Source organism: Phascolarctos cinereus, unplaced genomic scaffold (assembly GCF_003287225.1).
Source record: "Phascolarctos cinereus isolate Bilbo 61053 unplaced genomic scaffold, phaCin_HiC Scaffold_2;HRSCAF=192, whole genome shotgun sequence".
Taxonomy (NCBI): Eukaryota; Metazoa; Chordata; class Mammalia; order Diprotodontia; family Phascolarctidae; genus Phascolarctos; species Phascolarctos cinereus.
Window position 1 is genome coordinate 259954182 of NW_027555625.1, and position 24389 is coordinate 259978570.

Below are 24389 nucleotides of genomic sequence, written 5' to 3' on the forward strand. Positions count from 1 at the left end.
ATTTATCTGATATATTTATTTGGCCATTTGTCTTTGTTTATTGTTAATAAATTTATGGTTTTTGAAAAACTTCCTCAAAAAATGTTGGTGCTCATGGGCCATTGCCTGGACATAAATGCCAAATAATGTAAAGGATAAAGAAAGGAAATGGGTTCATTAACCATAGAGAAGACTTATATTCTAAATATTGGCTTCAAATACATAAAGGACTAGCACATGGAAAAGGGGATAGACATTTATTTGATGTGCCTGAAAGTTATAAAGAGTCAGATTTCAGCTCAATGAAAGGATAATCTTTCTAATAAATCAGAGCTGTTTAAAAAACGGAATGAGCAGTTTTGGTGGACAGTAAGCTCTCTGTCATTAGAAGCATTTAAGTCGAGTGAATGGCTATTAGAGATATAGAGGAGATTTCTAAACTGGGAGAATATTGAAGTTTCTTTCCAACTCTAAAACCCTACACGTCTCCATACTGATATGAAAGTATCTGTGCAAATCTTTAAATATGAATGTCACAGTATCCCTAGGAGGGCCTTTCTTGTAGCCCAGGGGACAGATGGACACTGTGGGATCGTGCCTGGCTCAGCTAGTTTCTTTCCTGGGACTGATGCCACAGAATGTGGTGTGTGGGGTGGGCTCCAGGCCTCCTGGGGAGCTTCAAGGCACAACCAGATTGGCCCGCCCCCACCAGTCTGGTCTCTGGCTCATTAGGAAAGAAGTCAACACTTTCTGAGCCCCTGCTCCACAGGGTACAGTTCTGAGTAGGCTGGGGAGAAACCAAAAGAATTAGAGAGAAAGACCTTGACCCAGAGAAGTTAATAGCCTGTAACCTAGAAGATCAAATGTAATGCATACAGAAAAGTTGGAAAGCATTGGAAAAACGTGATACAAGGAAAAGCAAGTTAATTAAGATGTCATTCTTCTGACATTATGGAACACTGGTGACTGAAGAATTAAAAATGAGTATCACTCTGAGAACAATGGAGAGGCACATGGTGGGTGTAGGTGGGCTGCAACACATGACAAATAAGAAATTATGAAGAAGAACTTGAGTAAAGGATGTGTTTGAAGAATTTTATGATAGAAAAATGCAACGGATTGGTCATGTGGCAACTGCCTGTGTATTCCACTGCTATCCTTGTGATGTCAGGAGAAAGTTTCCCCTCTCACATTGAGTAGACTACCAGATGGCAAAACTTATGAAAGAACATGGACAAAAGTCATATTGGATGGGCGGTTGTGGATGGGTGAGTGGAAGGAATGTCCACATTAATGAGATCTCAGATCCATTTGCCTATTAGAGTAACCCATGTAAACATATAGTTTGGGCAGGCCACTTCTCTCTCAGCCCATTTTCCCTATTTGTAAAATGAATGGGTTGTACTAGATGACCTGTAACTTCCCTTCTGGCTCTGGCATTCGAGGATTCAGTCAGTCAGGTGACAAGCTTTCTTTAAGTGCTGACTACTGCCAGACATTGTGCTTAACTCCAAAGATTCAAAGAAAGGTAAAAGGCAATCCCTACCCTCAAGGACTTTACGGTCTAATGGACTATCCAATCTTTAAAGAAAATATTTCCTGAGCTCTTATTGTACACCTAGTTCTGTGTTGGGCACCATAGGAGAGAAAAAGAAGGGAAGACATATCTGTCCTCCAAGAGCTTGTCTTCTAGCTGGTTTTCACCTAACTGAAAGAATTAGAAGACAATGCAAGGTACCCTGTGATAAAGGGCTAAATGTCAGGGGTTTAAGTACTGCCAGAGTTCCAAGGAGAGACATCTTCTCCACTGTTTCCTGCCCAAATCTTCCCACACCCCACATCCTTGATGGGCATTGGGGTCTTCAGTGACTCTAGGGTCAGAGGACCTAGGTTGAAATCCCAGTTTTATGACCTTGGAGAAATTACTTTCATCTCTCCAGGATTCAGATTCTTCATCTTGAATGTGAAGGGAATGGGCCAAGGGATGACTAAACTCCTTTCTAGCTCTGTCTATGATCCTGTCATCCTTCCCCTAGCCCCAAATCCTGTCTCTGAAATGAACCAGCAGAGAGAAGACAAAAATAAAATTGATCCTGGCTTTTATTCATGCTGCTTTCCTCAGTCTCCCCACAGAGTCTGTGCTGGCATGTCAGATAGTCTCAGCAGGATCCTAAATGTTATAGACCTTTTTGTCCAGGGGATCTCTTCTGTGCCCTATAGACCAGACAGTTGGCAGGTTCCTTTAATGCTCTCAAGCACCACTGTAAGCTGATTGAAATGTACTGGGAAATATTTGACAAAATAAATAACAATGTAACAGATAAAATTAATACGTGTTTTTCTAAGTATGGTCTAGTCACCTGTGTTTCTATTTGAGTTTGACATGGCTGCTGTAGCCAATGCTTGTGGCTGAGCGCAAGGAGGTAGGGTCTGCAGTCTGGCGATATCCACAGTCCGTAACTCCACCGACCTGGAACAGCTGTGGAAAGAGACTGTAGAATAGCTTGTCCTGTAGGCTGGGTAGGAGAGAGTAGAATCCACACTGTCCAAATAGTAAGACCACCAGAGAGCCTCAGGAGATTAGGTTCCAGCTAGACAGTGTATGCCAGAAATTCAAACATTTTCTTTCTTTCTGCCCATTTCTTGAAAATTCTATGATGCAACTATTTCCTTTCCCCACTCTTCTGCAGCCTGGACTAGGCTTCTCCCAGGAATGGAACTGTTCAGACAAGAGGGCTGACTGAGTGAGAAAGCATGTGCACCTGTGTTTGCATGGACATACATGTATATATGTTCATGGTTACATGTGTTTATTTGTGTACATTTGTAATACTAATCCACACTTTGAGATTTAAAAAGTGCTTTTCTAATACAAATCTCTGTTAAGTAAACAGTGCAGATATCTTCATTGTAATCACCACTACCACCACCACCACCACCACCACTACCACCACCATCTCTGTTATCTCATTTTTCTCATCTTTTTCTGAGGAGATTCAGATAGAAATAGTTGAAGTATAAAGTGCTATCCTGCTACCGTTCTACATTCTATGAAATGTTGTACAGGTGAATAAAATAACTATTTTTTATAGTTCAGCAAAAGTATTACATAAACTCTTACTTTGTAGGTTTGCAGAAAAAAGTCCTTAGTACAACTTATGTAGAAGACAGAACAACTGGGATGATGTAATGATAATAATAATAATAGTAAAATAATAGTAATTATAGACAACTGCTATTTATATAGTGCTTTAAGGTTTGCTGTTACTGTTGTTTGGTCATTTTCAGTTGTGTCTGACTCTTCATGACTTCATTTAGGGTTTTCTTGGCAGAGATACTGGAGTGGTTTGCCATTTCCTTCTCCAGCTCAGCATTTACAGATGAGAAAACTGAGGAAAACAGGGTAAAGTGACTTGCCCAGGATCACACAGCTATTAAATGTCTGAGGCTAGATTTGAACTCAGGAAGATGAGTCTTCCTGATGCCAGGGCAAGCATTCTATCCATTGTGCCAACTAGTTGCCCTTAAGGTTTGTGAAGTACTTTAAAAATATTACCTTATTAGAGATTCACAACAATCTTGTGAGGTGGGTGCTATTATCTCTATTTTATAGATGAGGAAATTCAGAAGTTAAGTGACTTGCCCAGGGTCACACAGCTAAGTATCTAAGACCAAATTTGAACTCAAGTTTTCCAGACTCCATCTTCAGTACTTAGACACTTACTAGCCATGTGACCCTGGGCAAGTCACTTAACTTCTGTCTGATGCAGTCTCTGTAAAATATAAAATGCGGGTAATAATAGCACCTACCTCAGGGTTGCTGTGAGGGTCAAATGAGACAATATAAAGCACTTTAGCACAGTGCCTAGCACATACAGTCATTTAATTAAATGCTTGTTTAACCATTCCCCTTTTTACCTACTGTGCCACCTAGCTGCCCAAACCAGTTCCTCCACCACCTATGATATTGATCTCTTTACATCTTTGTTTTTTCAAAGTTATTTGTTTCATACAAGTTGGAGATTATGCCTATTTGGTACAGCCAAAGCCATTAAAAATGTTGTTCTCAAGTTTTTATGAATCAGTGCTGTCTATAGCTATTGCAGGCAACTGCTCAGTCTCTGATAATGGTTCAATTCCAGAAAAGCTTATTGGTTGAGTCGCCCTTTTGAGGTCTGCATTTATAGCAAGACTTTGTTGTCTGTGAGTCCGTGAAAGATGCAAGTTTTTGATATATAATTCCAGCCACAAGGTCACATTTTGCTCAGTATTCAGTAGGTGACATATTTCTAATCTTCTAACATTTCTTTACCTAATCTACATGGAATGTTAAGCTTGGGCATCTTAAATACAACTTACCTGTAACTTCTGATGCCAATGATTTGGTCCTGAAATGCCATCACACACTGCATTTCTATATAAAAATCCATATGATTCAGCTATTTGTTAATGCTTTGTCATTTCTATGTTGTTGGCTAAGTTCATGCTGATGTTGCCCATAAAAAATCTTTTGACTCCATTCTTGGATCTGAGTCATTTCATGGTCTCCATTTAGAGGTAAGACAATTAGAGTTCTCATTTGTCAAACTCAATGGTGGGTTCCTACTATCAGCCTTTACTATCACTTGTTGAAGTGATGCTTGCTTGTTCCAAAAAAGATTTCTCTAGGTTTTTTATCTAAATATCTTATGTTCTAAGAATATCTATCACCCTCTTTCTCTCCTCCATTTTGTGGTTCACCCACTTGGGAAAGCTGTCTACAACAGATGCCTCCACTTTCTCTCTTCTCTCCTCTTAACTCTCTTCACTTAAACTTCTGACCTCACCATGCAACTGAAACTGCTGTCTCCAAAGTTACTAATGATCTCTTATTTGCTAAATCCAATGGGCTTTTTCTCCATTCTCATTCTTCTTGTGACCTCTCTGCAGCCTTAGATACTGTTGATCACTCCTCTCCTTGATACCTTCTTCTTCTCTCTAGATTTTCATGACTTTGCTGTCTTCTGGTTGGCCTCCTACATTTCTGACCACTCCTTCTTAGTCTCTTTCCTTTATCTTCATCTTAGAGGTTCCCAATATGCAAATTAAAAAAAAACATTAAGGGCTTAAAGAAAGATTTCTAGGAGGGCACTGAGTAATTTTGTTTAAAAGCATTTAAAGGCGGTAAGCCAAAGCCAAATAAGTTTGGGAGCATTTGATCTAGGTAATGCTTTGCTATGTGTAGGTGGCCCTCAAGGCTTTGTTCTGGACCCTCTTCTCTTCTCCCTCTCATTTTGCTTGATTCTATGGATTAAGTTAGCATCTCTATCCAGATGATTCTCAGATCTATTTGTCTAGTCCTAACTTCTCTCCTGACCTCCAATCTGACATCTCCAACTGCCTATTGGACATCCCAGACTGTTTGTCCCATAGACATCTAAAACTCATCATTTCCAAAACTGAATTCAAAATTGAACTCCCTCTCCTCTTCCTCTTCCTAACTTCTCTATTACTGTCAAGGTTAACCACCATTCTCTCAGTTACATAGTCTTGAAACCTAAGTGTCATCCTTGACTCCTGACTCTCCTTCACCCATCATATCCAGTCAACTGTCAAGTTCTGTCATTTCTACCTTCACAACATCTCTTGTATTTTTCTTTCTCTCCTCTGATATTGCTACTACCCTGGTGCAGGTCCTTATTCTCCTCCTGCTTGGACTATTGCTATAGCTTGCTGGTTGATCTCCCATACTCAAGTTTTCCCCCTCTCCAGTCTATTCTGATGTCAAATCGATCTTCCTAAAGCATAGGTCTGACCATGTCACACCTCACTCCCTTGTTGATAAACTCCAGTGGCTCCTCTTATTACCTCTAGGATCAAATATAGAATCACTTGGCTTTTAAGGTCCTTTTCATCTTTCCAGCAGCATATCTTTTTTCATCTTATACCTTGTTCCCCTCCATATACTTCGATTTCATGGCACTGGCTTCCTTGCTGTTTCTCCCACCTGACACTCTACATCCCAACTGCTAGCATTTTCAGTGGTTGTCCCCCATACCTGAAACACTCCTTCCTCACCTCTGACTTTCGACTCCTCTGGCTTCCTTCAAGTCTCAGCCAGAGTCCTACTTTCTGCAAGAAGCATTCCTCAGTCCTCCTTAATCTTAGTGCCTTCTCTCTGAGACTATTACCAATGTATCCTCTCCTTTGCTCTTACCTAGTTATTGGCATGTTTTCTCTTCCATCAGGCCCAGGAGTTCTTGAGAGCAGAGACTGTTTTTTGCCTGTCTTTGCATCACCAGTGTTTAGCACAATGCCTGGCATATACATAGTAGGAGCTTAATAAATGCTTGTCCACCTGTCTCATCTTGCCTTATTCAGTGCCTATTACATGCCAGGCTCTAGGCAAGACACTGAGGTTACAAATATAAAAGATGAAACCATGCTTGCCCTCAAAGAGCTTACATGGTATAATAGAACAAGTTCCTGTTATAAGGGAGAGGCAGGTTTTTTTTTTCTTCCTCATCTCAGTCTCTGGCTCCAGCCCCTCTTTTTTTCAGAATTACTGGATTTAGTGATCTCTAAGATTACTTCTCATTTCCAAACATTCAAGAAATAAATAATAGTTGTAGCTAACATTGGTCATTCAGTGGGGTTAAAAATCCCTCCAGCTTTTACCTCAACTGAAATCCTGGATTTCCCCTTGTTTAATAAAATATCATTGAATCTCAGTGACACAGTAGCAAATCACCCTGGTGCTCTTTTTGTCGCTTCAGTTACTGTGTAGGCGATGCAAGGCATTGTGGGTTTTTTTTGGTTTTTTTAGTAATGAACCTTTCTTCTGCCTTTAATCCCTCCCAACACTCCCTTCAATAATAAACAGAACCCAATATAATAGGGGCCAGAATTCACTAGTTTCCCCAAAATTAGGATCTGGAGTCAGACAACCTGGGTACAAACTATGCCTCTACCATCTACCGCTTGTATGACCTTGGAAAGACTACTTCCTCTCTCTGACCCATCTTCCTCATCTATCAAATACAGACACGGAACGAGTTTGGATTAGATGTTCTCTAGAATTCTTTCTGATTCTCCTTCACCTTGTTTTTATCTGGCTAGATGTGTTGTGTGTGTCTTTATGTTATGGTATCTATGTGGTATCATAATGCCAAGTCTTTCACTAGACATAACATTGCATATAATCACACCAGCCATAAGGCTCCTAAGGCCAAATTTTCCACTCACCTCAAGGCCTGTGTAAATGGCTGCATAAATAAGCCTTTATAGAAATGCAGTCAAGGAGCCAAGATGGTGGATTGGGGCAGCCACCTAGCTGAACCCTCCCGATCTTCACCTCCAAACAAATTTAAAATAATACCTCAAATGAAATTTTGAAGCAGCAGAACCAACAGAAGGTCAGGGTGAGATATTTTTCTAGCCCAATAAAACTTAAGAGGATGGCAGGAGAAGTCTGTATCACTGGGGTGGAGGCCTGTCTGGAGCTTACACTGGCTGTGGCAGCAACACTGGCTTCTGTAGCAGCAGCAGTTCAGGAGATCTCAGCCCAGAGATGGAAAGGGGGTCAGACAACTGGTCGGAGATTACAAAAGGCCACTTTGCTGGCACTGGGTACCACTGGCATTGATTGGCAACTCTATCACCGTTCTGGGTCACAGTTGCACGGTGGAGAGCAGCACTGATAGTCAGTCACAAGGAAACAGGGGCCTTAGGCACAGTTCCAAAACAAAGAGGAGCCCTAACACTCATGGTTGCAGGGTACTAGGGGGCCTACCTGGGTAAAGACCAGAATGCAGAGAGAGAGAGAGAGCTATGACCATACCTCCCCCAGGATCACACCACCTTAGAAGCACCCAGAACTTGAAGACCTCCAGAACCAATTCTGAAAATCGTAGCATGATAAAACCTGCAGCTTGGGTTGGGGCCTCCCCATGGCCAGGTAAGCAGAGTCCAACTTTAACATAAAGTTCAAAATCAAGAAATTGGTTGGAAAAATGAGCAAACAACAAAAAAGAATTTGACCACAAAAAGCTACTATGGTGGCAGGGAAGACCAAGACATAAACTCAGAAGATAACAATGGGAAAACAGCTACTCCCCAAAAAAACCCTCATAGAAAAAAATGCTAATTGCATCCAAATCCAATAAGAATTCCTAGAAGAGTTAAAGAGATAAGAGTAGCAAAGGAAAAATTGGGAAAAGAAATGAGAGTGATGCAAGACAATTATGAAAAGAAAATTAACTGTTTGGTAAAAGAGGCGCAAAAAATATTGAAGACAATAACACCCTAAAAACAGAATTGGTAGTCAACAGAGCACACACACACACACACACACACACACACACACACACACACACACACAAAATCACTGAAGAGAATTCCTTAAAAAGCAGAATGGGCCAAATGGAAAAAGAGATATAAAAGCTCACTGAAGAAAATAATTCCTTGAAAATTAGAATTCAACAAGTAGAAGCTAATGACTCCAAGAGACTTTAAGAAACAATAAGATAAAATCAAAAGAATGGAAAAAAAGAAAAAAGTATGAAATATCTAATTGGAAAAACAGCTGACCTAGAAATAGATTGAGGAGAAATAATTTAAGTATTTTTGGACTACCTGAAAGCCACGATCAAAGAAAGAGCCTAGACATCACATTTCAAGAAATCATAAGGAAAACTGCCCTGACATCTTAAATCCAGAGGGTAAAATGGAAATTGAAAGAATCCACCCATCACTTTCTGAACGATATCCCCAAATGAAAACTCCCAGAAATTTATAGTCAAATTCCAGAGCTCCTTAGGTCAAAGAGAAAATATTTCAAGCAGCCAGAAAGAAACAATTCAAATATCATTGAGCCACAGCTAGGATATCACAAGATTTAACAGCTTCTACACTAAAGGAGTGGAGGGGTTGGAATATGATATTCCAGAGGGCAAAAGAGCTAGAATTAAAACCAAGAATCACCTACTCAGCAGAACTGAATATAATCCTTCAGGTAAAAAAATAAATATTTAACAAATTGAGGACTTTCAGACATTCCTGGTGAAAAGACCAGAGCTGAATAGAAAATTTGACTTTCAAATACAAGACTCAAAGGAAGCATAAAGAAGGAAACAGGAAAGAGAAATCATAAGATATTCAATAAGGTTAGTCTGTTTGCATTCCTACATGGCAAAATGATATTTGTAACTCCTAAAAACCTTCTCATTATTAGGGCAGCTAGATAGAAAGCACAGGTTAATATAATGGGATGGTTATCTAAAATATAAAGTTAAGGGGTTAGAAAGAAGAAGGCACTGGGAGAAGGTGAAAGGGAGAGGTATAATGGGGCAAAATATCTGACATAAAAGAGGCCTAAAAGAGATTTTATAGTAGAGGGGGAAATGGGGGGAAGGGTGGAAGGGAGCACGTGAACCTTACCCTCATTGGAATTGGCTCAAAGAGGGAATAACATACACATTCGGGGCAGAGGCGGTGATGTAGAAATCCATACAGGCAAGTAGTATAGGAAGAGCATAAGAGAAGGGTGGGGCTGATAGAAGGGAGGTCAGACTACAGGAGGTAAAAGCCATAAGCAAAACACTTTTGAGAATGGACAGGTGAAAGGACGCAGAGAGTAGGATAAACAGGGGAGAAATAGGATGGAGGAAAATACACAGTTGATAATCATTACTATGAAAAAAAAATTTACAGCAAATTTTTCTCAAATATATAGAAAACTGAGTCAAATTTATAGAAGTAAGAACCATTCCTCTATTGATAATTGGTCAAAGGATATGAACAGGCAGTTTTCAGACAAAGTAATCAAAGCTATCTATAGCCATATGGGAAAAATGCTCTAAATCATTATTGATAAGAAAAATGCAAATTAAAATAACTCTGAGCCACCACCACATACCTAACAGATTGGCTAACATGATAGAAAAAGAAAATGACTAATGTTGGAGGGGGTGTGGGAGAACTGAGACACTAATGCACTGCTGGTGAAGTTGAATACTGATTCAACCATTGCGGAGAATAATTTGGAACTATGCTCAAAGGGCTATAAAACCATGCATACCCTTTGACCAAGTAATACCACTACTAGATCTGTATCCCAAAGAGATTAAAAAAAGGAAAATGACCTATATGCACAAAAATATTTATAGCAGTTCTTTTAGTGGTGGCAAAGAATTGGAAATTCAGGGGATGTCCATCATTGGCGAATGGCTGAACAAGTTGTATATGATTGTGATGAAACATTTTTGTACTGTAAGAAATGACAAGTGGGATGCTTTCAGAAAAACCTAGAATAATTTAAATGAACTGATACAAAGTGAAATGAGCAGAACCAGGAGAACATTGTACATGGTAACAGTGATATTGTATAATGATTTACTGTGAATAACTTAACTATTCTCAGCAATACAATGATCCAAGATAATTCTAAAGGACTTATGATGAAAGGTGCTGCCATCTACAGGAAAGAACTGGTGGAGTTGATCAAAGATACCTTTTTCTTTGTTTTTCTTGGGTTTTGTTTGTTTGTATTTTCCTTCATAATATGACTTACATGGAAATGTGTTTTGCATGACAACACATGTATAACCTATGTCAAATTGCTTGCCTTTTCAATGAGAGGGGGAGAGGAGGGTAAGAATTTGGAATTTAAAATTTGATAAAAGAATGTTAAAATTGTTTTTACATGTAATAGGGAAAAATAGAATAAAAAAATGATGAGGGGTGTGTTTCAGAAAAACATGGTGAGACTTATGTGAACTGATGCAAAGTGAAGTGAGCAGAACCAGATCATTATGTATCGTAACAGCAATGTTGTAATGATGATTAACTGTGAAAGACAACTACTCTGATCAATACAATGATTCAAGAAAATTCCAAAAGACTCATGGTGAAAAAATGTTATCCACCTCCAGAGAGAGAACTGATGAATGCTGAGTGCAAGTTGAAGTACAATCTTCTCATTTTATTTTTCTTGTTTTTTTGTTTAAATATGGTTAATATGCAAATTTATTTTGCGTGATTCCACATGTATAACTGATATATTGTTTGCCTTTTCAGTGCGTAGGGGGTGGCAGGGAGGTAGAGAATTTGGAATTCAAAATTTAAGAAGAAAAGAATGTCAAAAATAAATAATAAAAATTTTAAAATGCAGCCAAAATACTTACTTGCCACTTCCTTAGTGCTCTCTGCATGACCTCAGGCATGTCACTTAACATTCAATGCTTCAATTTCCTCATCTTTAAAATAAGGAAAGTGGACTAGACCGCCACTGAGGTCCCTTTCAGTTCAATGGTCCTATGATAACCTACATACGGTGATTTTTCTATTGCTTTACTTCTTGCCTCAAATGTCTTCTTTTATCCTTTCTCTCTAAACACATTCTAGCCATTTTTTCAGGACTTTTTTTTGTACCATGACTCATGCTGGTCTCTCCTTCTCCTGACCTTCCATTGCACATAGTCTGCACTAAAAAAAAAAAAGTTGGCTCAATTATAGCCTATCCCATCTGATTCTCTAATTGTTTTGCCTATTTGCAACTAGACTCTAATTTCCTGGAGAGCAGAGACCATGTGTTCCTTCAACACCCCCAATCTTTCCACATCCAGCACTGAACACAGAATTGGGTACGTAGTAGACATTCAAGAAACACTTGCTTAATTGACAGAAGCAAAGTCCATACTCACCAGATACTCTGCTCCTGGCCTAGATTCTTCCAAACTCAAAAAGAGTAAGTTAAGAGATCATTTGACTTAACATCACTTACAATGTTAGAGCTGGAAGGGAACCTTAAAAATCACCTGGCTACACTCTCCTTCTTTTACAGATGCAGAAACAGGCTTACAGTGATGAAATGATTTACCAAGCTCACACAGCAAATCAGTGACTCAGTCAGGACTAGAATCCAGTTCTCTTGGCTTCCATTCTGAGTCTTTCCCACTATAATCCTATGACTTGACAAACTTTTTTAATTTTCAAAATTTCTCACATGACTACATCAGTGAAGCTTCCTAATAGCAATATGGTCTAGGATCTTTTCAGCTGTGCCAACTACATTGCAGTGAAGAGTTCCATGACATGTTTCAGTATTTGAGGGAGGCAAGCTTTTAACTTGAACTAGATGCTGAGTAAGCTGGTCATTTGTCCCATTCCAACACCTCCCTATGGAGTACAGTGCCTGACACATAGTAAGTGCTTAATAAATGCTTTTTAATGGTTTATTACTTAAAAGAAATAAATTCATCATATGTAGCTAAGTCAATATCTACTTCCTTTAAAAGGAGGCATCATTTCTGAAATTAAAAAAAAAAAGTGGTTTCTCTATAGAGTTTATCTTACTCTTTTCTCTTTTAATAAAGTTCACTATTTTGGGGAACTCTAGACCTTCTCAGAGTCTGTTGGCACATCAATGAAAGCAGGGGAAGAGGGTGTAATCAGGCTCCAACATACTTAAGAAGACATCCACATCACTTTGGTTAAGGTGGAAACAGGAAACTTGATTTATTGAAAAAAAAAACTATTACATTTTATTCCTTTGTTACACAGGTTTAAAATATTTAAAAATACCCCTTCCCTGGGCATTACAGTTAAATTTTATGACATGTTTACTGGGCTCTGAGGAAATGCACAATACGTCATCTGATAGTATATTTCAAAGGGCTTTATGTATTAGAATCTCTTCCATAGTTTTTTTTCTTTTCTTCCTTTTAATCAACATCTATTCAAGTCATATATATTAGGGCAAAAAATAAAATTACACAAAAAGAATTTCTGCAAATATAAGAAGTAATTTTATTGCCATATATCATAGCTAAAGTGGTCTTGGGAGAGGGGAATAGGGGACATGGGACAAGTTTGGACTTCATTACAAATTACAATAGTTTGAAGGCATCAACAGGGGGAGAATTTTTTTTTAAATTACAAAGAAATTAAAAGGACAAAACTCCTTTGATGAAAAATCATCATCACAGAATCACATGACCTAGATGAAAATCACATGGTGTGAATGCAACCATTCTCTATGGCTTTTCTCTCTTGAGGAGATGAATTTGTGAGCTTATGATTGTCCACTACCTCTTGGAATATGACTGCTGACCAATGCAGGAGCTAGACTTTTCTTTGGCATGAACGACATCCATTTTTGCATTATTGGAGAGGATTCATGTGTCCCCCCTCAAAGAATCTGCTGTAATTTCCTAAGCTAGTACCATTTCCCAAGTTGGTATGAATAGGTACAACGGGAGGCACCAAGGCAAAGCACCATAGCAGTCAGTATCCTAGCCTTCTGTGGCAAACTCTGCTCCAGCCCCTGCGGAACACCTTGGGGACCCTTGGACTCTCTCCCCTAAAACCAACTCAAAATTCCCTTTTCACAGATGGAAAGGGCATCATGTGCAGATAACTTTTCACAGTAAATGATCCCCTTTCCTTCCTGACTCCTGGAGCCCACCTTCACCTGCTCTTCCCAACTCAAACTCAGGCCCCTGTCCCACAAGGAGAGACAAGCCACAGCCATGCGTACATGAAGGGAGGGTTTCCACGGCAGAGATCCGAGGGGAGGAATCTGCAGAAGAATGCATCCGTGGCTTTTGCAGATGGAAGTTCAAATTGCTTATGTGGAAAGAAGGCTGTGTGAAAGCAGGGCTTCTGGCAGCCACGCTAGGAATTATGAAGCTAATTGCACATTTCTCTGTCTAAGCTGTTTTTAAGGCAGCCCAGCTGAGACAGCTCACATGATAACTGGACAGTTCCATCTTCATTTCAGTACAATGAACAAACATAAATTAGCACCACAAACATTCAGGAACTGAGTACAATCTGGGATAATTACAACCAGAGAACATGTATGAATAGTCTTTTTTTTTTCCCCAAACCAAGTAAGTACACATAATACTTTCTATATGGGCATGATAAGCTACCAATAAGACAATAAGAGACAGGCAGAGAGGGAGTGGGCATGGGGACAGTGCTTTCCATATACTGAATGGGTGTGAAGGTGAATTGAATTTATATTAAGGTCCAGGGCATGAGGCACAGGCTATATAGGCAACTGCCAATGCACAGAAAGTAGGGAGAATGCATCATGACTGGGCACCCCCAGTGTTGTATTAAGGAGTTCTTAAGATAGCACCACAAAAGAAATGTTTAAAAAAAAGCACCAATTTTCACTTATTATTTATAGAAAACAAGATTTCCCTGCCATATACATTCTCCCATCAGGATCTGCAGGAAGAGAAAGAAAATGTATTTTTTTTCCCGGAAATAATTGCAAATTAATTTAAACTTGCCTATAAAGGGAAACATGCATAGAAGAGGCAGAATTGGAAACTGGGTTCCTCTTCTATTGCTTTTTTTTTTTCATTTAAAAAGCAGAGTTGATGAACATGTCTCAGGGAACAGTGGCACCAACATGAATTTGTTTTGTTTGTTTTGTTTTTTCACAGGCAGCCCTCTCCGGCATGAATTCTTGCTTACTTGTATACTTTTTCCTTCTGTGGCAATTTCTCAGCTGAGGGCTCCCGTTGCTAATTAGTAATGGACAGCAAGAATGGCATTCAGACGAGTTGTCCCTGTTTCTAGAGTTTCCCACTGGAATTGTGATTTCATCTGCATGAATATTGAGAAGCCAGGAATACTTAACATTTATAATAATCTACAATACAAATATTTACTTACAAACTTACAAAAATATAAGCACCTTTAGTACATGGGAAAGGTATGCACAAAAAGACATTTAGCAATTATCTTTGGGGGATTTTTTTTTTAATAAATGGAGGCAATAACAATTGTGGAAATGACCTTCATAAAATTTGCTTGAGAACATTTTTGAAGGTCGAATGAATCACACATTTTTCAAGTTTCTTTTGTTATTTCTAAAAACAAAATGTAGTCCATAAATACTGATCGGTCGCAAGCTGTGATAAGAAAAGTCTTTGCCCCATTTTTTTTTTGCCATGATATGTTGGAGTGGATGAATTGTGAAATCCACAGAGAAACTAGAGAAACAAGCATTTGGTGGGATGTACAGTACTTGGCTTTTGATTGGCTGCCTGCCATGGATGGTTCATCTAGATCATGTGATTCTGTTCCTGTTAGGGGGAGAGGTTCTTTCTTCATTTTCTCTCTTGGTTTTAGATTCAACACAGTGAGTGCAACAGCACAGTTGAATTCAGGTGGATTGGGAGGGGTAGGGTCGACTTAAAAAAGAGACCATTTGCTGTCCAGTATCAGAACGTGCGTGTAACACGCAAAAAAAAAAAACCCAAAAAAAACGGTGAAATGAGGTTACGAGGTTGCTCATTTGGAGACTAGTTTTGGGTGGCTCTTAACCCATGAAGCAAGCTGGTCCCACTTCGAATCCAAATTTCTGTGAGGCTTCACCGAAGTCATTAAACATAATGTCCACAATAGGTACTTGTTCCACTTTGGGGGAGTTGACTTCGAGAACCGTCTTCTGGTAGCCTTTCTTTGTCTAAAATTAATGGATAGAGGAAATGGGGAGAGAGACAGAAAGACTGATTAAAAAGAAAATCAATCCCTGGGAGGTTAGTGCAATCATCAAATATAGCCGCTCCCAGTGAAATATATGTGGGGTAACATGCTAACTAGATCACCTTAATGTAGTAGTCTAATACAAATGGTCTGCTGTTGTTCAGTCATGTCTGACTCTTTGTGACCCCATTTGGTGTCTTTTTGGCAAAGATATTGGAGTGGTTTACCACTTCCTTCCTCAGCTCATTTTATAGATGAAGAACTGAGGCAAACAGGATTAAATGACTTGCCCAGGGTCACACAACTAGTAAGTGTCTGGATGTGAATTCACGAAGATGAGTCTTCCTGACTCCAGGCCCAGCACTCTATCCACTACACCACCTAGATGACCTAAATGGTTTGCTAGGGCCCCAGAAGACAAATCCTATTAGGGATCCATGTCACTGTCCAGTTGTGACAGCAACTGGATAGAATCAAATGTGGCTACCTGGCTTCCCTGTGGTCGAGCAGGCTAGAATCCACTCACTTGTGGGAACTATAGAATGTAGGACCATGGTGCTGGAGGGGAACTTAGAGAGCATAAGACCAGCATCCTTACAGTACAGATGTGAAACAAGATTCAGAGAGAGATAAAGTGACTTGTCCCAAGGTCACGCAGAATTAGTTGTAGGGCCAAGACCTGGTCTTCTGAATTCTAGTTTAATAGTATTTCCATTTAATGGTAATATAACCTACTTGATAATAGCTAATATTTATATGTTGCTTTGAAGCTTTTGAAGTTTTTTACAAATATAACCTCATTTAAGCTTCACAATAACCCTGTGAGGCAAGCACTATTGTTATTATTACCCCCATTTTACAGATTAGGAAACTGAGACTCTGAGAGGTGACTCTGTGACTATATAGTAAGAATCAGAAGTGGGATCTGACCCAGGTATTCTTGTTTTTACATGTAGCACACTATCTGCTATGTTGTGTTGCTTCTTCAAGTTAACAGAAATGCTAATGAACTTGGCCTAATTTTAGGCAGACAGAGTATTTTCTAAACCTTGAAAATTCAGGGAAGCTTGGGGAAAGTATAGTAGACCTAGTAGGTATAGCTGGAGAGTCATTTCAAAGGGGATGCTGTCTGTCTTGGGTAGAGATTATATTAGATGACCTCTTAAGGTTCCTTCTAATTCTGAAGGTTGTAGTTTTAATATAGGCTTTGCTATGTAAAAATACAGACCTGAAGCGTGCCACCACCACCCCCCTTTGGGCCTAAGACAGGGCATGAGGAATTCACAGTGACTCCAGTGCAGTCCCTTTGCCTCCCTAAGGAAGGGGCAGAAGTTGCCAAACAGATATTTGCAATTTCATCTGAATTCATGGGCTGCGTGCCTATGATTACCAAAGTGCTTTGAGAGGACATATTTAAAGTTTGATAGAATCCTCAAGGGCTCTGACTGTTTTACTGGGCTGGCTGGTCACCCCGTTATTTCAGAAACATAAATAACTATTATAGTAGCAACAATGCTCCCCCTGGGGCATGCAAAATTGCACAAACCAGTGAATTTATGCGATACAGCCTTTCAGCCCATCACATCCTGTGATTTGTTTCTCTCCAAAGGACTGGGAACATCCCAGCAACTGTGCCCATCAGGGCAATAAGATCAGTGGTTAACACATCCAAATAATGGCCCGGGAATTAGAACCTCAATTCCTTTGGTATTTGCTATTACAATACAAATCAGTCCAAGTCTCTTAGGCCACAGTGGGTGTTCTGGCCTGATGTGCCTCTGCATTTCTTTGGAAACTCTCTTTGTCTAAGGAACTGGAGGGGGCCAGAAGGGAGAGGCAGAAGTCACTAGCATGATACCTAGTTGGTCAGTCAGGGATCATTTGGCCATTTGCCATGGGTTAAGGGGCATGGTGGGGGGAGAGGTTGGCAGTATCAGAAAATGAAGCTAATGAAGATAGGAAGCTAGATTGTATATTACCCAAGTAGGGACTGAGTTAAAAATGTCTTTCTCTTAGGTCTGGTCACTGCTGGCTACCAGTGAATATTACACATTGGGACTTTTCACAAATGAAGCAGAGTAAACTGATGCCCAGGCTCACTGGATCTGAAGAGAGAGGCCAACAGGGGAAAGGAATGGGCTCATGACAGAGACAGAATGGGGGGAGTCAGGATCTGTACTCAAATCCCACCTCTGTCTCTTGCTGCCTCATATCATTTAACCCCCTCGGGTCTCAGTGTCTAAAATGTAATACGTGGAGTTCTGAATTCCCTTCCAGCTCTGACTCTACAAACCTAGGATCCTTCAAACTCCACACCAAGCACAGGAAGAGCCCTTATTGAATTTTGTACAGGACCAGTGATAAACCACCCTACATCATCCAGTGGGAAGAAAATAAATGGAACTTATTCCCCTTCAAGGAAGGATGGGTAGGGATTATAAACAGATTTGGGACAAATTCCTGGAAAAGAAGTTCATGGTGAGTCATTATGCAAAGTAAGGGTGTTGGAGGACATCTCTAGCCTGTAATTAAACATCAAGAAGGGTGGCCATGGCCTTCCCCAAATGGGGTCCTTTGAGGCCCTTCCCAGAGACAGGGTCCTCTTGGTCTTGTGAGCCTATGGAAGAGTTATAACCAGCAATTTTGAAAACCAAGGCAATTCAATTGATGGTAGGAGACTTAAGTGTGGGGAGGACCACAGAGTAGTCCCCATGGTGGGGGAGAAAGCAGCAGCATTTATTTGGGGGTCAGTGATCCCTTATCTAATCTAATGACCTTTTGTCACTCTTCATCCTTGATCTTCCTGACACCACTGACCACCTTCTCTCCCAAACACTCTTTTCTCTCTGGGGTTTATTTTCTCCTGGTTCTCCTCCCCTCCATCTGGCCACTTCTTTACAGTCTCTCTCACTGGATCTCCCACTAACTGGGCATTCCCCAAGGTTTCTATTCTTCACTCTCCTCTTTTCTCTCTACAGTCTTTCTTGGTGATCTCTTCAGCCCCTAAAGGTTCAATTATCATCTCTCCACTTATGATTCCCAAATCTATATGTCCAGCCCTAGTCTCCCTCCTAAGTTCCAGTCCCAAATCACCAATGACCTACATTCAAATTAGATGCCCCATCGACATCTCAAATTCAGCACGTCCAGAACAGAACTCTTATCTCTCCTGCCTCAGACAATTACCAGTTGTGTGATCCTGGTCAAGTCATTAGCCTTTTGCAGCCTCTGTTTCCCAATCTATAAAATGGACATAATAGTAGCACCTACCTCCTATTATTGTTGTGAATATCAAATGAGATAACACATAATGAATAATAAAGGGCTTGGAAAATTAAAGTTCTATATAAGTGTGAGCTATTACTGTTATTATTCCTTAGCTCTTCATTTTCACTCACCTAATATATCTAATAAACCGTCAGATTTTACTTTTAATGTTTCTCTCTCCATAATACCTCTAGTTTATTTCCCCTTCTCTCCACTCGCACAGCTACCATCTTAGCTTGACCCTTCAATCCCTCTTGCCTGGACTACTGCAAGAGCCTCTTAACCAGCCTTCCTCCCTCAAGTCTGCTTCTATTCTCTGCACAGCTGCCAGTGCAATTTTCTTAAAGCGCATCCCCCTCCCGACTCTGCAAATTCCAGTAGCTCCATAATACCTCTCAGATCACATATTAATTCATTTTGGCATTTGAAGCTCTTCACAAAGCCCTTTTTGTCTTTCCAGACATTTTATTTGTTACTCTGCTTCTCTCACTCTGTGGTCCAGCCATACGGGCTTACTTACTGTTTCTCACCAATAATGTTTCACCACCCACCTCTGAGTGTTTGCAGTGGCTGACCCCCATGTCCATAATGTTCTCCCCCCTTGTATTTATCTCATAGAATCTCTGCTTCCTTCAAGATTCAGCTGAAGCATCACTTTCTTCAGGAGGCCTTTCCTGTTCCCAAATCCCACCCTTGTCTCTTGCTACCTGAAATCATTTAATCCCCTTGGGTCTCAGTTTCCTAGAATGTCATACATGGAGTCTCTGAATTCCCTTCCAGCTCTGACTCTATGAACCTAGGATCCTTCAAATTCCACACCAAGCACTAGAGGAGCCCTTATTGAATTTTATACAGGGGAGTTTAGGACCAATGATAAACCACCTTACTTCATCCAGTGGGAAGAAAATAAATGGAACTTACTCCCCTGAGAGGAAGGATGGGTTGGGATTATAAACAGATTTGGGGTAAATTTCTAGATGAGAAGCTTCTTCTTCCTCCCTCTCGAAGATTGCCTTCAAACTACTTTCTATGTATATCTCGTATACACCTATGTATATATTATCTCCTCCACTAAACTGTAAGATCCTTGAGGGCTGGGGCCATTTTTAATTTTCCTTTTCTTTTCTTTTTTTGTATTACCATCATTTAGCACATTGTCAAGCTTATAGCAAGTGCTTAATGAATGCTTGCTGACCTATCTGTTCTTTTTAAACTAGTCTTGTTAACTAGTTGCTGGGCTCAGTTGTATCTACCTTGCAGAAGTGCAAGTACTGTAAGTGCCCTATAATGATGCCCTTATACAGCTCTAGGCAGCCTATCCCTAGTTACAGGACTAGCATGGGCATGAACCTGGTTAGGGTGGCAGATGAATGTGTACAAAGTTGTAAGTTCACCAACTGTCTGTGGAGCGAGTTGGAAGACTACCCAATGTTTTTACTGCTAGGCTATCTTCTTCATCACATTGTATTTGGTAGAGAGAAAAAAGTTAGCTAGATGAGTATTAGATAAAGTACTAGACCTGGAGTCAGGAAGACCTGAGTTCAAATCCTACTCAGATACTTACTTAGTTGTGTGACTCGACAAATCACTTAATCTCTTTCAAACTCAGTTTACTTATGTGTAAAATAGGGATGACAACAGCATGTATATCATAGAGTTATTGTGAGATTCAAAACATGTAAAGAGCTTTGCAAACCTTAGAGCACTATATAAAAATAATAATAGCTAACATTTATATAATGCTTTAAGGTTTGTGAAGTGTTGTACGCATGCAATCTCATTTAATCCTGGTAGGTGCTATTATTATTCCAGTTTTACAGATGAGAAAACTGAGGCTTAAGTGATAGGTTAAGTGACTTGCCCAGGGTCACACAGCTAGTAAGTATGCGAGTCAGGATTTGAACTTGGGTCTCCCTGAGTCCAAGTCCAGCATTCTTACTCATTGGGCCACCTAGCTGCCTAAATTCTAGTTATTAAACTATTAACAAGTTACTATTAGTTATTACTTAATAATAATAATTATTATTAAAAGTACCAAGTCTCACCTTCGCTCTCCTAGGGAAGGTTGGGAGCCCCAAGCCTTGGCTCTAGCCCTTTGCTCTGACAAAGTGACCTTGTTTATTTCCTCGATTCCTTGTTTTGAATATTAGGGTAGATCTCCTTCAAGCCAATTATTTTATCATATTTTTAAGTATAATTATTTTCCTTCCTTGCAGTCTGGCTCTGTCCATTTGTCTGTACCCCAGGCTAGACTCAGGAGCCTCTGGCTTTCAATGCAGAGATAAAAGATATTGAGTCTTCCTAGGCTCAGAGAGCTTGAAAATCAATGATCTTATACAACTTTGAGAATTTGGGGAAGAGGGAAGAATGCTCTTATCTCTTTATAACAACAGTAAGAGAATTACAGATGCCAATTTAATCCTCCCCTTTTGCCCAGACTGCATTCACTGTCTCCTCAAACTCAATGAAGGGCACAGTTTTATCAGGGGCCAATCTGGAGCTGACAGCTTTCGGATACTTCCTATCAGGAGTTGGAGTAGCCTTTGTATCCTATGATAGGTAGATATTCTCCAAACCTCTCTCTCTCTAACTCTGACATATCTACATTTAGTTATTCCTTTTGGCTAACATAGTCTCTAGAATGCCTCCATAACATAAGTATTACCTTGCAGAATGATGAATCAAATCCTTGCACCTATCCACATATTAGCTACTAAGAGAAACTTATTGGGTTATAGCAGGACCCAGAGGGACAGAAGTTATGTACATTATGATTCAGAGACGCATGAAGGAAAGGTCCATCTTTTATTCTTCAGGCAAAACTTTGCAACTTTGTACATAAACCTAGATTTCAGCTCTGATCTCTATTCTCTCATGGGAATACATGTGCCACCCTATAGGTATGAAGATATGGTCCCCAAACCACTGTGAGTAGGACTTTGAGATGTTTCCCCAGCAGCTGGGTTGGAGTGAGCCCTCTAACTCTGTCCTTTTAGTGACCAAAGGTAAGCATGCATATATGTATGATGAGTATATATGTGCATATATATATATGTAATATATATATATATATATATATACACATATATACATATACAAATACATATACATGTACTATATATACACATATGTGTACATTGTATATATGCACATATGTATATATGAGAAACAGTATTATAGAGTGGGTAGAGAGCTGGCCTTGAAACCAAGAAGACCTAGGCCCAAATACATCCTGCCTCTGACACATACTGCCTCTGACACATACATTCCCTGTGCAAATTTGGGCAAGTTACTGGAACTCTCAGTGCCCTAGGCCAGTGATGTCAGGCTCAAACAGAAACAGGGCCATGAAATCATGTATAAGGATCCCTTTGGGCTGCATATTGACTTGGAAAGCCACATGTTGACATTATCTATGTTTTATTGTATTTTTATTTATTTTATTAAATATTTGCCAATTCGATTTTCATCTGGTTCAGTCTGTGTTTGACACCTCAGTTCTAGGCAATTGTTGAGATTATAATTTGCAGAGAAGATACTGACCTGCATTAGTAGGGGGAGATTCCTTACCCAGTAGTTCCCAAGAGAAATCACAGTCCAGTCCATAGTTAATCCCATAAAGCTAAATGTTCATTAAATTGTCCAAATCCTTGACCTTGGCCCCAGGTGTATGGTGTGCTGACCATGGTGCCAGTGAGATACTTACTGCACAGCCATCCATGAGAGCTCGGATGTAAGGGTTGTTGTCATAGGACATCTCTTCATCATTGGAGCCCAAGAAGCGAATGGCTTTGTCATAGCTGCCCGTGGTGGCATCTTGCCAGGCGACTGACTGGTAGCAGTTGTAAGTGATGTTCTGACGTGCAGAAGCACTGAGGAGCCTGAGGAATGTCATCTGTACCACTCCGACTGGATTCCCCTCTGAGTCCACGTAGGAGAGCTAAAGGGTTTTGGAGACAAGGAGGGACAGGAGAAACTAGACAGTGATATAACAATAACAAATGACCCATAAAATCCTGGCATTTCTACATAGTGCTTTATGCTTTTGAAATTGCAGTTCCATTTTTTTATATCATTTGAAATACAGTGTAAAGCCAGAATTGAACATCTTTGAGCCACATTAACATACCTGTAATACCAGTTGCCTTCGGAAGGCACGGGTTCAAAAGGAACTATCTGATTGCATTTTATCACGGGCTGCATCATGCTCCATTCTTGCCCCTCAGTGACATTTGATTCACTTCCTTCTAGCTACCAAGGGCAAGGACCCTCTCTTTATCTACACTTTGTATCCCATTCAGTGCTGAACACAGTGCTTTGTGCAGGGTAGGGGCTTTATAAATTTTGCTGATCATTGTCCAATGAATGAATGAATTCTCAGTGGCCAACTCTGAATATCCAAAGCTCAAGGATCAGCTTAAATCTCACTTTTGCTACAAAGCCTTCCTTGACTATCCCGCATCATCTCTCGTCTGTATGAATTTCTAAGTATTTGTTGTCTGTAATTTGGCTATCTTGCCGTGTTTTAGATCATTTCATGTATATGATTCTCATTTCTTCAATGAGATGGTAAGATTTCAAAGACACAAACTGTCTTACATTTCCTTTATCTTTTCTAGGAGTCATACTTATACTTCTTCTGTACCTTTCATAGTCCCTAGCACAGGAATCATGTAATAATAATAATAACAAAACAGCAACAACAACAATAATAATTTACACTTTTCTTTAAATCGAGGGTGGCCTAATTGTCTTTAGTTCATACAAAGAGCAGGCAGTTCTGAAAACCTGGCTTAAAGCAACCAGGATGAGGACCTTGGAAAACATATCTGTCATATTTACACAAGCCTTACAGCTTCAGTAGGGAGTCATCCACCCTTGAGGATGGGGTGAGGAATATTTGGTTCCAGGGACAGGTTTTGGAGAAAGAGTCTCCTATCCCACAAAAAGGTATCAGCAAATTGTCTCACACTAGCTGGGATGGATAACAGATAATGAAAGGTTTGGTGACATATTCCAAAGTGGGCATGCTGCCTCATTAGGATGCCATCTAACATTCAGAAGGCTGCATTTCATATTGGAAGACAGGAGAGAGCAAGAGATATGGAACACTGGTAGCGTAGGGTTTTGTTTACTGGACCTTCAATACTGCCAAGTCTCCAACATTCACATCAAAGGAAAGGGAACAACAGAAAGAATATCCCTGAATAATGGTCAATATCAAAGGTATGCCTATGAGGCTGTGGATCATACTGTGGATTGTCCTGTGTTGTGGCGATAGATTTATTCTAATTGAGTCTTACTTAGAATCACAGCAAAGTCAATGTGCATTCCTTAAGCCCACTCTAACAGCAGGATTGGGAAGGTTCCCAGAAGGGTGAAGTTAGCCTGAGGCTTCATATTTTTAAACAACTTTTGAGATCATAAAATTGATAAGTAAAATTGCTAATCAATGGCTCTTAACTTAATAATGCAAGAATTGCTTCATTTGTGCCACTGAAAAATGAAGAGAAGAAACAAAAACTCAGTTTAAAACATGAGAAGATGCTCTGTCTCAATGTGTCCATGCCAACAGAGCTGGATTGAATATGTTGGAGCCCCATCTGAAGGGTGACATGTGGGCCTTGGCCCCTCTGGTGCATTCTGGGGAAACTGCT

The 24389-nt window shown here is 39.9% G+C and overlaps 1 protein-coding gene across 2 annotated transcripts in view; it reads right to left on the reverse strand.

Annotated features, from left to right (window-relative positions):
- Nucleotides 1-12444: 12444 nt before the first annotated feature.
- Nucleotides 12445-24389, reverse strand: part of COL5A1 (collagen type V alpha 1 chain) — a 302291-nt gene continuing 290346 nt past the window's right edge. For both annotated transcript variants that reach the window (XM_020981919.2, XM_020981918.2), the window contains exons 65-66: nt 22439-22672; nt 12445-15445 (exon numbers count right to left, since the gene is read on the reverse strand). In XM_020981919.2, coding sequence (XP_020837578.1) covers nt 15299-15445; nt 22439-22672 — 381 coding nt within the window. In that variant the 3' untranslated portion in view covers nt 12445-15298. The remainder of the gene's footprint in view (nt 15446-22438; nt 22673-24389) is intronic.